Source organism: Otolemur garnettii, unplaced genomic scaffold (genome assembly GCF_000181295.1).
Source record: "Otolemur garnettii isolate 467f Iridium unplaced genomic scaffold, OtoGar3 scaffold00196, whole genome shotgun sequence".
NCBI classification, from domain to species: domain Eukaryota; kingdom Metazoa; phylum Chordata; class Mammalia; order Primates; family Galagidae; genus Otolemur; species Otolemur garnettii.
The window spans coordinates 641,121-659,924 of record NW_003852591.1 but is presented as its reverse complement, the minus strand read 5'-3'; the positions used below and the strand labels follow the sequence as shown (position 1 = coordinate 659,924).

The 18,804-nt window shown below is 35.0% G+C and overlaps 1 protein-coding gene across 1 annotated transcript in view; it reads right to left on the bottom strand.

The window, feature by feature from the left end:
* PCNX1 (pecanex homolog 1) overlaps positions 1-18,804 on the bottom strand; it is a 186,752-nt gene that overhangs the window by 81,848 nt on the left and 86,100 nt on the right. Inside the window, exons 8-9 of the mRNA XM_023507659.1 lie at positions 17,574-17,758; positions 1,893-1,983 (exon numbers count right to left, since the gene is read on the bottom strand). Of these exons, the coding sequence (XP_023363427.1) occupies positions 1,893-1,983; positions 17,574-17,758 (276 nt within the window). The remainder of the gene's footprint in view (positions 1-1,892; positions 1,984-17,573; positions 17,759-18,804) is intronic.

Below are 18,804 nucleotides of genomic sequence, written 5' to 3'. Positions count from 1 at the left end.
TTTTGATAATTAAATTTAATAATTTTTTGAGAGGGTGAATTCTGAAACTAGATTAAAAGAATTTAAAGAGAATACTTATCTAAATGTTCTATCTTTTCAGCATGCTGAACTGAACGACTATAAGATCTTTTTGTTGCTGCAATTTGGGGCCAGGGCCAGGTTTGAGCCCGCCACCTCCAGCATATAGAGTGGGCACCCTACTCCTTGAGCTACAGGCCCACCCTGACTATAAGATTTTATTGCTTTGACTAGCCCCTCAACACTTAAAAGATAAGAAAACTGCCCATGGATGAGCAACATTTAAATAAATGTGACCCCATTATTAAACTGAAGTTCTAGAATAAAAGTCAAATAACTCTCATGGTGAAAGTGAGCTAATTAATCAATAATGGATTTCTTTTTTTATTCTTTTTTTTTTTTTTTTGAGACCGAGCCTCAAGCTGTCCCCCTGTGTAGAGTGCCGTGGCATTACAGCTCATAGCAACCTCCAACTCCTGGGCTCAAGCGAGTCTCCTGCCTCCGCCTCCCAAGTAGCTGGGACCACAGGCGCCCGCCACAACGCCCGGCTATTTTTTGTTTGCAGCCGTCATTGTTGTTTGGCAGGTCCGGGCTGGGGATTCGAACCCGCCACCTTAGGTGTACGTGGCTGGCGCCTTAGCCAGTTGAGCTATAGGCGCCGAGCCTCAATAATGGATTTCAAAGCAGCAATTCAAATAATAAGATAAAAATTTTAGAAATTAAAATTTTAACACATTCTAAAATCATAATTATGCTATAAGATCAAGATTTCTAATTTTTTTACTTTTACTTATTTACTTTTCTTCTAATCTCATTATCTTACAATTCCTTCCTAAGGGAAGGAGAAAAAAGAAGCTAAAGGTTGTTATGACACGTATTTTAAGAAATTCTTCTTTTAAGCTAATAAATTTTAAATAAAATTAAAATTAATATTTGAAAAAGGTACTTGACCAATACTTAGAAGGAAATAAAATTTTAAAATTATATGAAGAAAGAAAAATTATATAAATACTTTTCTGATAAGATTGTTGACCTCATACAATATAGAGAGAGCACAAAATGATAAATTTGAAACTGAGGGAAATGCTGTAAGATCCACTGTAAGACCTACAGGAAATTCTCATTTAAATTTTTTAAACACAGAATAGCTTTGATTTTGAAAATAATGTTGTTTTTTTCCATAGCAGAAGAATTCTACCTTAAGTTTTCAAAAACAAATGCATTATGACAATTTATTAGAGTCAATGTAAACATGTCTCCAAAATAACTTTTATATCTGACCTGGTGACTATAGTTAACAATATATTATATACTTTTTTTTTTCCTTGAGACAGAGCTCACTCTGTTACTCTGGGTAAAGTGGTGTGGCGTCACAGCTCACAGCAACCTCAATCTCTTAGGCTCAAGACTCAGCCTCCGAAGTAGCAGGGACTACAGATGCTGCCACAACACCAGGCTAGTTTTTCTATTTTGAGTAGAGAAGGGGTCTCACTCTTGTTCAGCCTGGTCTTGAACTCCTGAGCTCAGGTGATCCACCTGCCTGTCCTCCCAGAGTGCTGGGATTACAGGTGTGAGCCATTGCACCTGGCCAACATATTGTATACTGAAAATCACTGAGAGAACAGATTATAAGTGTCCTTGCCACAAAAAATAGTATGTGAGGTAGTATATATGTCATTAGCTCAAATTAGCCATTTAATAATGTATACTGTTTCAAAACATCAAGTTGTACAACATAAATATATGCAATTTTGTAAGTTAGAAAAATAAACTATAAAAACAAAAATATTAACTTTTATACCTAAAGGCCTAAAAAGATGAAATATGGCAAATACATGCAAATATACACAGTCCTAATATGACTTCACACATACCAGATATTAGATGCTCTTCTTGCTGCTGGTTCAAAATTCACAAGTGACATATCACAGCCACCAGTCTCATAGAGCGTAGAAGAAAACTTACCTAGCAAATAAATGATTATTTTTAAAGGCCATTAGAATACTCAGAATTTTTCTTCAAGATACATTAAACTTCTTTTTACATTTTAAGAAAATGCTATAATATTTCTTCAAAAATATTTTTAAAACAATGATCTGCACGTAATTCAGCATGAGGTAAATTTTTAAAAGTGCTGGACAGTAGGGAAAATGTAAACAGACAGACTTTAAGAGGAAAGGACCTATGTCAGCTGTGCAATACCTATCTTTCTCTTTTTTCCTACTAGCACACTCTATTCAAGTAATCATATGAATAAATTTAATGCCATTTAAAAGTCACCTGACCACTACTTACAAGTGGTGAATGGCCATTTGCAAAGCTGCTTAAGTTCTAAGAAAGTTCAAACTACAGGACAACAAAATTGTGTGACTGCCTCCGGAATGGTAGTTTTTCTTTTCTTTTTTAAAGAAGAAATGAAAAGTCTCAAGCAGGATCTAAGGAAGTTTAGTGAATTGAGATACAACAATGTCAGTGATAATTAAATTACAGCATTTAATGAACATTACTAATTGTATGATTCTACCACAGAGCTCTATGAAAAATTTAGAAATAGCAATTGCTACAGCCAAATTATCTTTACAAAACCAAAAAGGTTTAAAAATTGTATTGGTTGCTAATGAATTTACGTTAAAATAAAAATAACTCTCTTAAAATGAACTTTATAATATGAAGTGATTTTTGATAATGGAATTTTAAACTCTACACACTGCCTCAATGCATTCGTCATCTTTGAGGATCTTGGGAGCCATACTGATGGTAGAGAGGGAATATAAATAAATTGATCTAAATTTCCATGAGGGCAGTAAGGTAAGTATACAATTCTGTAATCATTTGAGTCCAGGCTACTTTCTGAGTACGTGATTTCTGTATTACTAGCTGGAATTACTGAGGAATTGAGAATTACTCAATTTCAACTTGTGAAGAGCTAAAGGTCAGAGTTTTCCATGCCTTTGACGCAAACAGTATACAATAAGGATTTTTAAATTTAATTACTTTTTTAAATGACAATAAAAGGACTCCATACTATACTAATAATATAACTAAGGGCTTACATAATATCTCAAGTACTACTTCATTTTTTAAATATACTATAACCAGAAAAAAATACTTCAACATATACAACTGAGTATTTTCTATTGGTCATGGATAGAATATGAAAAATTTCATTTTATTATGATGTTAAAATGTTCCAGCAGCACTTTTTGTCAGAATAATATATTCTTGAGATAAATGAGAAAAATGCTATAAAACACTGTTCACTCGCTGTGTCGTTTTCAAGGTTAATCAGCATGTGCATTATCCCAGCCTGCTTTTCTCTTGTTAGTCATGAGACATTGGGTCTTAGCACCACTAACAGAAACCACATTAATAAACTGAGACAGCAGAAATTGTCAATTTGGCTACTTCATAGATATACTACTGTAAGGTTTTTTTTTAAGTAGTAGGGTAAGCTGCAGAAATCTCTAGTGAAAGAAGTAAAATTAGCCCAACTAAAATTTTTGAATTATTTTAAATTACAACTTTCTATGCTATGCTTGTTTCTTCTCATTTATCATGGATAGTCAAAAATTAGCTGTGCTATCATAATTAAACTTAGATTAAGAGAAAAAAGAAACACCTTATCAAAATCATAGATTACATAAATACAGAATTATAAACTTATATTAAATTAACAAATCACAAATTAACAAAGAATAGGGAGAGCTTGGCTGCTGTGTGTGAAGCTCAGTAGGAATGGAATGCACAAACTTATGTATTATAACACATAATTTGTATGTATTTTAAAATAATTCTATATTTAGTAGAATTAAAATTATTACACAATATTCTAAGTACCTGGGGCCTTCTAAAGAATGTTTAATAATATGATTTGTTTGGGGTACATTAAAAATAGAACTTACATGAAACAAAGATCAACTAAAGATCTTTGTACTACCATTACCATTTGGCCTTTTATGTACAGATTCTAGCATTAAACCTATATAGAAACAGTGGCATTTTAAATAAATATACACATAAACACAAAGAATGCAAAAGAAAGCCTTTGTAGACCAAAAGAGAGCTAGAAAAATTAAATATTTTTATTACTACTTAAATCTATAGCTCTAAATATTTCTATACAAACCAGCAACTTTAAACAAAAGCATAAAACATATCTATAAAGGGAAACTATGATTTTAACAGACGCACATGGCTTCAACAGTGCTTTTATTTTCTTCCTTAAGAAGTTTTTGTTTATCTACTAAACCTCAGAAGCATGTTCAGATTCTTAAAAGTGCACATGGCACTTGTCAGAACAAACTAATATGGTAATAAGGCTTCAAGGTACTGTTCCCAATTTAACTCTAAAAGAATAATTTTGTCCCTCATATTTTTGGGTTTGGCAACTGACAGCACCTCAGAAGTACAAATCTTATTCGTAAGAGAAACATATCAGAAAAAATTACACTAAAAAAATGTGTAGTTTAAGGTGTTAGTGAAAAACTTAGTAACATTTTAATATGCGAATAGGATAATTTACTGGCAGCTTTAAAAATAACTGAAACAGAAGTAAGTATATATATTACTATTGGTTTATAAAGATTACGAATATTTTAAATTTGTACAAGTTTTCTTGGCATGCACAGCAATTTTACATATCCCATTTGAGATTAAAATCATTATATTTAAACTTTAGATCCAAAGTAAAATGTGCCCTCGTTAACCCTATTTTAATATTATTCTGCAATAAGAATAATACTTGAATTTAAATGCTGATTATTTCTAATAAATACAACCTGGGAAGAAAGAAGATCAAACAAATGTGTCTTTCTCACTAAGCCATTTCCCCATGAGTCAACTCCCAAGTCATAATTAATTGTATCTGATAAATTAAATCATGGCTTTGTCATAATTTAAGAAAAGAAGAAAAAAATCACTTTTCATCACATAAAACTGGAAGCTGGAGTTTCAGACTTGTAAAAATGATGGTGGACATGAGATGGCATCTCTAAAGATAAAATAAGCAAGATACCTGGCATTTTTCAGTTTTGAATGTTCAAGAATGACTGTTACTGTCTATGAAAATTAAATTTTTAATTACATAGAATCATTTTTTTGAGGTAGAATTTCAGAGCGACCACCATAGGTCAGCAAGTGATGACAGCAGGAAGGTGAGTAATACTGGACACCGACCTGAAGACCAAGGACACTTAGAGCATTTGACTAAAGCCATTTATGGGACAGTAGCAGACAAATTCTAAACAAACCCTGGCAAGAGACAGTAAGGAAAGACCTGAGATTCTCTAACTCATCCAAGCAGCAAAACTCCTCACCACACGAGGTGCATCAAGAATTTTAAGAACAGGACAGCGATTATAATCAAAAGAAGTTTTTAGACACGATGGTGGACGTGAGACACCAGCTGCCAGATGGTCTTGTAAAGAAAGAAAAGCTTTACATGAAAACGGAAAATCAAACATAGATGTGGTATTATTCCAAAGTGCCAGAGCCCACCAGAGATTCCACGGGAAAAAGTAGTGGAACAGAAAATGAAGGAGCAAGATAATGGCAGAAATCATACCCCAAGAGGCATGGAGTCCAGAGGGCAAGTGGACGGGTTTATTTCTCCCTTCTCCACAGTCTTGGAGTCACTGGGCTCCCAAGCTGCAGGAAGGCTCTTCTACCTTCACAAGCCCCGAAGCTGCTGCCCCCAGTGAACTGAGAGTATCCTGAGGACAAAGCACCAGGCTGCCAATAATACCGTTGGGATCATTTCCCATGACCACTGACTCAAGCTGAGATGGCAGGCACCATATTGCATCTCCATCCACCCTGCACATTTGTCCTCCCCAGAGGGCTTCAGCCCCTCAGTTTTCATCTCACTTGTTCCCACACAAACATTTCCCAAGTCTGGCCCATACTGCAGGAGCCACAGGGGATCTGCACGACCGCAGAGCCTGGACATGTCAGGTGGGCTGCCTTCTGGAGAAAGGGATACAGATGACCAGAGAGCCAGCCTTGTTCCATTCAGGCTCTTTTCCTCCCTTTCATCTGTTGTGGCTACAGAGAGATGACTGAGCCAGTGCTCACAGTAACTGCTTTTCCCCTCTGTTCAACACAGGGTAGGGCTCAAACTTTCTAGACTCTTTTTCTCCCTTTTCACTCCCCACCCATGACTGTCAGGAGAGACATTCAGCAACCACACTGAAGCTTCCACAGAGACCTTTCCTTTGGGAGTCCTGCAGCAGACTGAGCTTACCAAAGCAACCTTAAGCAAAAAGAACAAATTAGGAGGCATCACTTTACCAGACTTCAAGCTATAGTACCAGGCTATAGTAACCAAAACAGCATGCTACTGGCATGAAAACAGAGACATACACCAATGGATCAGAACAGAAAATCCAGATACAAAACCATCCTCTTATTACCATCTGATCTTTGACAAAGAAGACAATAACATACCCTGGGAAATAGAATCCTTATTCAATAAATGGTGCTGAGAGAATCGGATAGCCACATGTAGAAGACTGAAACAGGCCTGTACCTCTCACCACTCACCAAAATTAATTTCATGCCTTAAACTTAAGGCATGAAACAGTAAGAATTCTAGAAGAAAATGGTGGACTAACTCTTAAGAAATCAGTTTTGGCAAAGAATGTACAAAGAAGACCACTAAGGCAACTACACCAACAACAAAAAGTAACAAATGGGACCTGATTAAGTTAAAAAGCTTCTGCACAGCCAGGAAAACAAAATCAGTAGAGCAAAAGACAACCTACAGAATGGAAAAAAAATATTTGCATGCTCTGTCAGCCCTATAAAGGGATGATAATCAAAATGTGTGCAGAAATCGGCAAGCAAAAGTCAAACAAATCCACAAAAACGTGATGAACATTTCTCAAAAGAAGACAAATGGCCAATAAACTTACGGGGAAAAATGCTGTCTCTAATCCTCAGAGAAACTGAAATCAAAACCACAATGAGTTATCACCTAACTCCATGACAATGGCTTTTACCAAAAAATCCCTAAACAACAGATGTTGGCACAGATGAAGAAAAAGAAACATTTATTCACTGTTGGCAAGACTGCAAACTAGCAAGACTTCTATGGAAAGTCTTATGGAGAGACTTCAAAGAACTAAAAGTAGACCTATCATTTGATTTGGCAACCCCTCTATTGGGTATTTACCCTAAAGGGGGAAAAAAGTCATTTTATCAAAAAGATACTATTTTTTGTATTTTTGCTATTTATTGTAGCACAATTCACAATCACAAAGAGGTGCACCCAACCCAAGAGCTCGTCGGTACATAAGTGCCTTAATAAAGTGTGGCACCTGTATACCATGGAGACGCTACGAAGACATTACAAAGAAAGGTGAACTAATACCTTTGGTAACAACCTGCATGGAACTGGAGACCATTCTCGTAAGTGAAATTTCACAAGAATGAAAAAACAAGCACTACATGTACTCACTATTAAACTGGAACAAACACTCATGTGCACTGATCAACACTCATGAGCAGATTTGGTAGAAAAACTCAAAGGAAACCAAGTGTGAGGGAGCAGCTGAGGAGGGGTAAATTCATATGTAGCGGGTACAATGTACACTATCCAGGTGAGGGGCACACCTGGAACTCTGGATCAAACTATACAAAAGCAATTCATGCAACCAAAATATTTATATGCCCATAATATCCTGAAATTACCAAAAAAATATTTTTAAGGGTACAGTCACTACTGCTTACCTAAGAAATTGCTACTGTATTCATGATGTCACACATTTTTCTAAAGACACCTACATAGCTTGAAAGGAGGTGGTTCTAGAATGACAAATCATCTTTAAGGTTTTTCTAATCCTCCAAGTACTAACAATGATGGAGATTTATTAAATTGCTTGGATAATTTTCTTACTTGACCTCCAACCCCATCTCTGTTCATTCTGGGTTCTCCAAGCTGAATCCTGGTAACATTGTCTAAACTGACTTCTCATTTTCTAGTATTATTCTTAGGGCAGGGAGGGACTACAAGAACAGAGAGAGAGAGATGGGCAGCTAAATTTATAAAGTGAGTTTTAGAAGACTAATAATGGACCATTACAACTATATGATAACTAACTTAAGTACTCAAGTAGGTAGTACAAAAAATGCTTGTTCCTGATGCTGATGTGTGTTCACAATGCTATCTCAATGAGTAAATTATACGATTAAGAAAGAAGGCCTTTAACATCAGCTTTAATTTCTCAGATAGCACACTCCTCCTTACTAGCATGACCGGTGACTCTAAATTTTCTCCCAGACATAAATAACTCACTATAAATTGTTTAAAAGTTAGTGGACTTTTTTCTCCCTAGATCAGGGATTAGTAAACTTTTTCTGTGGAGGGCCAAGTAACATTAATAAATATTTTAGGCTCTGTGGGCCAGATAGTCTTGCAACAATTTAATTCTACCATTGTATGTGAAAGCAGCCACAGCTGAAACATAACATAAACACATATTTATTTTATTTACATCCATTATAAAAATAGGCATCAAGCTGGACTTAGCCCACAAGCCATAGTTTGCCAACCCTGTCCTAGACTAAGCAGCTTTGGTTCCTAAAAACTCTTTAATTCTTGTGATACAAAGAAAAGCAAGTCACTATGCTATTTGTAATTTCAAGTTTCAATATTCAGAACCAGCCTGTTGCGTCTTCCTAAAATACCCAACACTGTGCTGAGTTTTTAAAACAGGAGAATAGTACAGAAAAGGGTAGGTTTGAGAAGAGAGAGACTGGTTTAGAAGAGAACTTTGGGTGACTGGTAAACAGGTACCTCTATTGCTTAGCAACAGAGATATACATACCCATATGTTTTACTGACATGACCATCTCATTCTCTAGTTCTGACTTAAAACAACGTGCCTTAACTCATTGTTAAGACTCCACTCCCACTCTCCAGACCCCCAAATCAGCTGAACTTTCTAAAAGTATTGTACAAGTTCACCTTCTGCTATGATTTCATCATCTGCTCATATTTCATTTCTTCACTTTGGTAAAATAATTCGTAACAATGATATTGATGACATTAAGACTAGTCAGGTAAATAAAAGGCATGCCACAAAACAGATGAAAATGTTTGTAATTTGTATTATATTTGACTAATGAATTATATATAAAATACCAAAAGAATTCTTAAACCTCAATAGAGACACCGCCCAATTTTACAAATGGGTAAACTATCTGGACACACTTCACAAAAGAAGATACACAGACAACCTATAGACACATCCAAAAATGCTCGCCACCCTTAGTCCTAAGAAAAATTTACATTTAAACCAGAATGAAAATAAACCATTACAGACCCATTAGATCTGAAATTATAAAGGCCAACAAAAGCAAATGTTGGCAAGAATGGGAACAACTCAAACTCATTGGTGACAATGTGGAAATGATAGTTTAGAACTTTTATTCACAATAGACAAGAACTTGAAACACCACAAATACCCAACAACAGGTGAACAGATAACCAATATTCAGGAAGCTCACGCAGAACCACTAACAAAAAACCACTAATACATGCAACAACATAATGAATCTCAAAAAGCTGTACACTCCATGAAAAACCAAACACAAAAGACTGTGCTGTGTGACCGCATTTGTATCAACTTTTAGAAAAGGGAAAACCACAGTGACAGAAAGCAGATTGATGGTGGCCTGTGGCCAGAAGCAAAGGGGGGATAGACCACTGTGGGGCACAAACAATCACTGAAAGTAATGGAAAAGTTCTGCATCTGAACTGTGGCATTTCACAGGTGTACACGTCTGCTAAAACTCAGCGACTGGTACAGGCTAAATGGAAGCAATTTATTGTACCTAAATTACATATCCATAAAATTGATGAAAAAACAAGAAAATAGACATTCCCAGATATGAGTCTGAATAGATGGATGAGCATGAGACAACATGTAATAAGTGAGATTTCAGCAAAATATTAACCAATATTTTGGGGAATGCTAGTGGCACTTGTTGTACTATTTTGGTGTTTCATTTAAAAAAAATTACTCATCAGAAGATTATTTTGTAGTATATAAAATAAAGTTCTCTACTCTCCAGGGATAGCCATTGCCAACAGCAATTTCTGTGTTCTTCTGAACAATTATTATATACCTTTTGTCCATTGAGAAATGGATCATTTTCCTTGTAAATATTGTTCTGAAATTTACCATTTTTATGACTAAATAGCCTAAATTTTCACGTCACTAACACAGATATGTCAAGTTTTAAGTATTGCATTATATTGGTGTACTATCATTTCCATAAGCAGTTCTCTAGTGATGGACCCAGATTTTCCTTTATGGTTTTTTAAAATTACAAACAATGGTACAATTAGTATCTCTGTACATATGTCTCTGCATGTTTGGCAAATTGGTGGATTAAAAGATATGATTCCTGCCTTGGCGCCCATAGCTCAGTAGGTAGGGTGTCAGCCATATGTGCCAGGGCTGATGGGTTCTAACCCAGCCAAGGCCTGCTAATCAGCAACAACAACAAAAATAAAATAAAATAAAAAACAGCCAGACGTTATGGTGGGCACCTGTAGTCCCAGCCACCTGGGAGACTGAGGCAAGAGAATTGCTTATGCCCAAGAGTTCAAGGTTGATGTGATCCCACGGTAGTCTACCAAGGGCGACACAGTGAGACTCTGTCTCAAAAAAAAAAAGATATGATTCTCAATATGGACAAAGCAGAGCAAGAATAAATAATTAAATAAACAGATAAATATATAAATGAATAAATAAGAAAGGTGTGCGTAGCTTTGTCTATAATTTTAATTGCCCTACAAAAATCTTTCAGTTATCTCCAGACCCTTTCAATACCACTACACTTTCAACTGATGATAAACAATCTCAATCTTGTTTTTAATTTGCAATTTTAAAAATTATGAGCAATGCTGAGCTTTTGGCCCATGACTGCAGACTACCTGCATTCCTTTTTTTAAAATTCCCAACCTTTCTAGTAAGTCACTGATCTTCACCTTGATTTGAAATCCTTACTGTCCTACTTTGCCAACTGATGCTTCACCTCCAGTATCCATTTGCTCCTTTTCCCTTTAATAATAGGACCTGCCCCTCACTGAATTTTAGCTGGACTTCTGTCCACCTAGAGACATTTCCCAGTGTCACGTGCAACTAGAAATTGCCATAAAACTGTGTATGGCCAATAGGAGGTGAGAAAAAGTGAAAGGCCCAAGTCACAAGTCAGAAAGAAAAAGTCTGTATGTCCTTGAGTCAGTCACTTTGGACAAGGCAAGGAAGCCAGATACGACAACATAGTCAATCCATCTGCCAGAAATGGCTCCATTAAACTGTTGTGAGAATAATCTTCTCTTTTATTTCAGCCATTAATCTGATGGTTCTCTCCTTTAAAGAACCTAACCTATATCCCAACTAGTGCATGTATTAATTGACTTTAATTTAAAATCTTAAGAATGTTTAATGTGGCTCAGCGCCAACAGCAGATCGGTTACAGCAGCAGCCACACGTACCAAGGTTGGTGGATTTGAACCCTGCCCCAGGCCTGCTAAATGACAATGATAACTGCAACAAAAAAATAGCTGGGTGTTGTGGCAGGCACCTGTTGTCCCAGCTACTCGGGAGGCTGAGGCAAGAGAATCACTTATGCCCAAGAGTTAGAGGTTGCTGTGAGCTGTGAGGTCACGGCACTCTACCCAGGGTGACATAGTGAGATTGTCTAAAAAAAAAAAAAAAAAAAGAATGTTTAATGTTTGGAAGCAGTCAAGTGCTTCAGTGAAAATTTTCACAACATACTAGCCAGAGACAAATTAAACATCTTAACTGGTTCCTATAAATTTTGGTAAAATTCCTAGAGCAGTTCAGGTATCCAAAACTGTTTGAAATAATAGTCTATGTGGTATTTCCATAGTAACAATGATAAACTTCTGAGAATTATCCAAGAGATGAAGGTTGGAGTAGATAAAACTAATCTAGATTTATTTTTAACTTGTAATATTTTTAGAGGTAAAACACACATTCCCAAACTCTCACAGATAAAGTATAAACTGCTATGAACTTCCCATAAAGCAGTTAACAGTACACATCAAAGCTCCAATAATATATTAACCCTTGGAGGGATAATTCCACGTCAACATATTTACCCTAAGTTAATAATCTCAGCTGTACACAGAAGCTTACATAAAGGATGTTCAGCATGGTGTTTACTGCAATAGGAAGTACCCGAAACCAACTTGAAGGCTAACAATGGGGTTAGTTAACTGGTTAAAGAAATCACAATAACAATTATAGCAATGATTATTTATATAATAAACGTACTATTCTAACTGCTGTTAAGCCCTGTTCTAATTGCTTTGCATACTTTAATAGCTATAATCCTCACAATAAACCTAGGAAAGGGGATTATGGCCCCTTTGATAAATGAAAGAACTGAGGCACAAGAAGGAAGACCTTGCCCAAGATTATATAGCTAGTAAGTGGCAGAGTATGAACTGGAAGCCAGGAAGTGTCTCATGAGCCCACTATACTAACCTTCTTTTTATTACATTTCGGCAACAAAATACTATGCAACCACTTAAAAACATGTTCAAGAACAGTAAAAACATGTAAGTGTTCAGACATGCTGAGAAAAGATACAAAGCTCATACACAGCACAAAAGTCACACAAAACATATAATTCTATTTTAGAAAAGTATATACATGTGTATATTAAAGAATGAAAGGGATAAATTACCAAATATTAATAGTTAATTTCTGACTGATGAAATTACACATGACTTAATTTTCTCTATTATATTTTCCAGTATTTGTAAACTTATACTTCTCTAATAAGGATGAGAAAAGCACATTCTAATTTTACCAAAAAGAAGTAGAATATACCCCCAAAACCACTTAACAATTCTTCCTTCTAGTGAAGTGCCTGTGGCTTTCAGGAGTAGGGCACCAGCCCCATAAGCCAGAGGTGGCGCGTTCAAACCCAGCCCTAGCCAAAAAAAAAAAAAATTCTTCCTTCTAGATATAATGAAGTATATTTTTATTTTAATAAAAATAAACACTTTACTTTCATTTACATATACTTTGTTGCCCCTCATCCCAAAAAGGATCAAAAAATAGAATTTAGTGTTCTTTTTATACTCAAAAATAATAAAAGACAAGACAAAAGAATATAACCTTTTTTGTTCAGATGAATGAAAATAATCTACCATAATAGAGGGAACTGAAGTATAAAGTCCAAGGTCCCTTGTAGTCCTGTGACTCTGTAACTGTACAAACAATGAAACCTACTTACAGCACAACGTCACAGAGTAACATATATGCACATATAAACATCAAGACTAACACTAATAAAAACCACCAAAAGTATTACAGGTCATCTGAGCCTCTTTTTTACAGTAAAAATTTTAAAGCCTCCAAATTATATTTCTGCTTTTAAATGAATAGCTGCTATAAACTGCTTACAGGTTTCCCTCCAGTCCTTTCCTAGAGCTGACTACATCTTCATGTTAATCAGCTCTGTAGTAAAGCATATTATCTCAAAAATACCTCCTTCATCTATCCTTCTATTGTAATGAAACAAAAGAAAACCTCAGAAAAATCAATTTAAGCCATCCCTTTTTAAGCCTCTAATACAGTAATCAAATTAAGTCTAAGAGAAACAGTACCCACGTTTTTATGTCTTTTATAATTATGTCTTGATAAACTCTGTAGTCCTCATTTCTTGTGTGTATTATAGTAACAGCAATCTTTTGGTTTTTCACATAAAATAAATAATAACTATATGTATACTTTTTCAAATTTACCCTCACCACTAATTTCATACACAGAAAAAAACACAGGCCAATTTTCCTGTTCTCTCTGATCTTATCTACATTTCCTCTGAGATACATTACACATTAAGAGTGCAACTATCAACTTCAATCTCAAACTATCTTCAATTCAAACTATCAATATCAGTGTATTTCACCATTGCATCTTTTTTTTAGTCTTGATTTATAATAGGAAGCTAAGATTAATATAAAAACAGAATTGCCAAATATTATAGAAAAATTTAGCAAATACAAAACAGCGATTTAAGGTTACTTAAATTCAGAGTCTCTTGTGTGACTGGATCTGGGCACTCAAACCACAGCTTGTTTTGTTTAGTATTAAGTTTAACACAGAAAAGAGTATAAAATCAACAGCAACTACCAAGTCTAAGAAGACTGATCTTTCTGATAGAAATTTCCTTTTCAAAGATGTTAACTTCAAAACTCCGTTAATACTACAGCTATAATTTAAAGAACTTATTTCTTAAATTTCAGTTATTTTATTTAACTTGGAAATAATTTCATCTTATCACCTTGAATTACTTTATATTCTGAAAAAAAAAAAAGAAATCCACCAAATGTTATTAAAACAAGTCTTAAGGGGCAGCCCCTGTGGCTCAAAAGGGTAGGGTGCTGGTCCCATATGCCAGAGGTGGCAGGTTCAAACCCAGCCCTGGCCAAAAACGGCAAAAAAAAAAAGAAGTCTTAAAAATATCCAATTAAAAAAAAAACAAAAACTCATCCATCATTTATGTCATTTGAACTTTTTTAAAAATAGATTTACACAGGAATGAAAGCTATAAATAAGAAAGGAAACTAAGCTTTTCTTTTTAAATTATATGACTTAGAATTCATTTCTAAAGTTTATTATGATGAACAATGATAACTGCTGGATACATGATGCAAATACTGTACTTTATCCTCTGCTGAATAAGCTACTAATAAAACCCTTACAATACTATGTTTAATGAATCTTACCATGATACCCAATGTTAACCTGGTAACCCTAAAGTGCTAGTTAAAACAACACAAAATGGCCCGGCATCCATAGCTCAGTGGTTAGGGCGCCGGCCACATGCACTGAGGCTGGGGGGTTCGAACCCAGCCTAGGCCTGCTAAACAATAATGACAACAACCAAAAAACAGCCAGGCACTGCAGCAGGTGTCTGTAGTCCCAGCTACTTCAGAGGCTGAAGCAAGAAAATTGCTTGAGCCCAAGAGTTTGGGGTTGCTGTGAGCTGTGACATCACAGCACTCTACTGAGTGTGACATAGTGAGACTGTCTCAAAAAACAAACAAACTAAAAACCCAACAACACAGAAATAAGGATTCTCAGAATTTAGGATAGGAAATGGATGTGGTTATTTATCATAGATACCACAAAATAAGGATGTAGAAAACACAGTTTAGTCAAACCATCTAAGCCTGGATTTTAATGATGACTGGTTGAGTTTCCTTTAATCCAAAAGGGCATAAATATAAATACGTAAACATTTACCCTCAAACATACACAATATGAGTGTACATGTACATTTGGGTGTTTCTATATGTACATATGTATATATGAACAGTTGTGTATATAAGTGCTTTATATAAATGCATTATATATGTATATATCTTCACATGTAAAAATTGTTTAAACAATTTTAATAGATGAAGCTGAATTCAGAAGGAAGCAAACCTATATAAACATTCCATCCTTTTAGGGACTATCATAGCTAAGTTTAACATATCTGAGTAGATAGTGCACACATTCATTCACACATTTTCTTACTACAGCTAATTAAAATTACATAAATAATTGAAGTACACAATAAACTACTCTAGCTACTCTATCAATTTAAGTTCAGCTGCAGCTCATTTTCAGAATCTTTTTTTGTGGCCAACCTTTTGGGCTATGCAACAGGTATACACTTTCCATTGACTGGTTTGTGGTAATTATTAACTGAGCATTCAATTTGGCAGCATTCAGCTACCACAGCTTAAAAACTAGTTATCAGAAAGCAGTTACCACAAAAGATAAAAATCAGAATTACAAGATAATACGCTAAATATTCATCAGCAGACAGCAAGGTCACCTCAGAATCTTCAAGACAGTTGATACATAAATATTTCAATGATCTGCATGTGGCATTAGAAAGGGGCTTTATAATTAAAGTTTGCTTAGCAAATTTTTTGAGTAAACTAAAAAAAAAATTTTTTTTGGCAGTTTTTGGCTGGGGCTGGGTCTGAACCTGCCACCTCCGGCATATGGGGCTGGCACCCTACTCCTCTGAGCCACAGGTGCCGCCCCAAACTAAAAATTTTTTTTAGAGGAAAATCACCTACAGTTTTATTTTATGCTTGATCTGATAAAATTCCAAAAATTCATAATGGATCAAAATAAAACCTTTTATTCTAGCTAATTTTCCACCGTAAATGGATAATGAGATATTAACTATAATTTCATATTTGCAGATTCATAAATCCTTCCTCTGTGGGAACTCTGGGTTAACCAAAGAGAAATACCAATATACAGTTATTATATAATTGAATATATAAGCAATGAAAAGTATCACAGACAACTAAAATTAGTAGCTAAATTAGGGTCTACTTACTCTTTCCAGCACCTCCTTATATATTTTCTTGCCTCTCCAAATTATAAGCTCAAATGCAAACACACTCTAAATTTAAAATTAAAAATTTTTTTTGCCTTCTCATTTTATTTAGAAACCACCATATATTCTAATTATTATAAATGTCTTAGATGACCATTTTTAAGTTTCTGTAAGATTTTGCTAAAGGTTATTTTCATCAGTATGCATGCATATTTAGTAATACCTCTCTATAACTAAAGACTTTTTACCAAATAGAAAAAAAGTCAATGAACAGATAGCATACAATGTTGTATTAAGCCTAATTTGGGCACCTTACACCTCATGTTCATCAAGTTAAGGCATCAACTAGATTAGCACCTTCACAAGTGAAAAGCAGTTATAACATCGATAATAAAATCACAATGAATAAATGCCTTCAAGTATTTGAATAATGAAATTGTCTTCTGCATTATATTATTACACAGCACTGTGAACACAAGAAAGCTGGATTATACAGAGACAGAACCCAAAGTAGTATAACATGTCATCCTTAAATAATACAAAAGGCAGATACTTGAGTGGGTATTACTGAGGTTTTAAATGATACCACATCTCTGATACTATGTAATAATTCCTACATTTATTTATAAATGTATTAATAAAAAGAAACTTTATAAAGGTATTCTTTCATACTAATACAGAGCCACAGTGCAGTGCTCAGAGAACTGCATTGTGAATTAGTGTATCTCCTCCAACAGGTGATACACACATTGCAAAAGAACACATGAAAGATTCTTCAGTAACAGACACTTAGAAAGCATTTCCCCCTTTTCTATAGCACATTCAAAGAATTCAAAGAAATCAAGGTGTAGTTAAATCATTTTTTTTAAAAATCAACATTTTCCCACATGCTACAGATGCCTAGGAAAATTGCCCAAGTCATTTTAAGATGATACTCAAATACCTATTAAGGATGGACGTAAAGGAAACGTAGAAGAGTAGAGAGAAACAGGAAAGAAAAAAGCAAAAGTCAAATTTTCCTTACACAACAGACTAATCCTGTATAAAAGGTGCTCCTACTGTATAGTTCCGAAATGAAGCTATCTCAAGAAAAAATTGCAATCATTGTTACCCATTATCTGCTGCATTAAAGTTTTGTATCACCAAGGAGGCCTGCATACCAAGTTCATCGTGCAAACTGCTACCGCCTACAGCAGATGCATTGTCATGTGATGCTTCTAAGTGGACACTCCCATTTCTCACCAGCAAGGAGGCACTAGCACTGAGCACTGCAGCCTGGGAAGGGGGGCGGGACTGGACTTTGACCTGGGCTGTGGACTGCAGGCCTTGCTGACCATCTTGAAGGCTAGGAAAAAACATGGATTGGGGAGACATTACAGGGAAGAAAAGAGAAAACAACAGCTAGAATGAAGTCAATTTCAAAATTGATTTCAAAAAGACACTTTTTCAATGTAACCTAAGAAAGAGCCAACACTTTGTAAAATACACACATTACACTGACGGGCGTAAGTCTTCTGATCTTTATAAACTTACTTCAAATCTGACAAATGTGGTAAGCATTTAACATATATGCAAATTGGCTAATCTGTGACTTTTTTCCACCTCAAGCCAACTAACTTCTAGTATAAGGAAAAAGAAAACAGCCAAAAAGAACCGTGAGTACATTCAATTTATGTGCATTATACCTGGTTCCAAATAGATAACCCTATTTTTCAGTTAAATATGTGTTTTCATTTATAGCCTTGTAATAATTCTAAAATTCTTCTTTCTACTATTCTTTGATCTCAAAAAAAAAAAAAAACAAAAAACAATAAAATAAAGTTTCCATGTATTTGAAAACCAAAGAATCTCTACCAAACACAACCAAATTTTGAATCAAAAGAAAAATCACAAACTAGTCAGTACAAGAAAACCAGAATAGCTGACACAACCAAATGAAATAAAAATGGCTATGGGATGTTGACAGAAGAATTTATTAACATAAAGTATTATCTCTAAAAAGTCTATATACTTCTAAAATAAGGGCACGTGCTTTATATACAAACTGTTGGTTGAAAATTACATTCCTTTAACAAATTTTGTTTCCTTTTCCAATCCATGTTATACTCTCATTATCAGGGGTCCCATCATTGCTGGGCAGACTCGGGAGGCTGGAGTGAGAGGTCACTGCAGCCTTGATGCCCCAGACCAGCCTGGGCTACACAGTGAGTCTCATGAGGAGGAACGGAAAGGCTCTATCATTTCATCATCTTAAAAATGATTTAGAATCAGTTTGATGAGAATATTTCAAAATGTCTATGAAAACAGCACACTGTATCCCATGATTGCATTAATGTACACAGTTATGCTATAAGAAATAAAAAAAAAAAGATTTAGAAACCAGGAATTTCT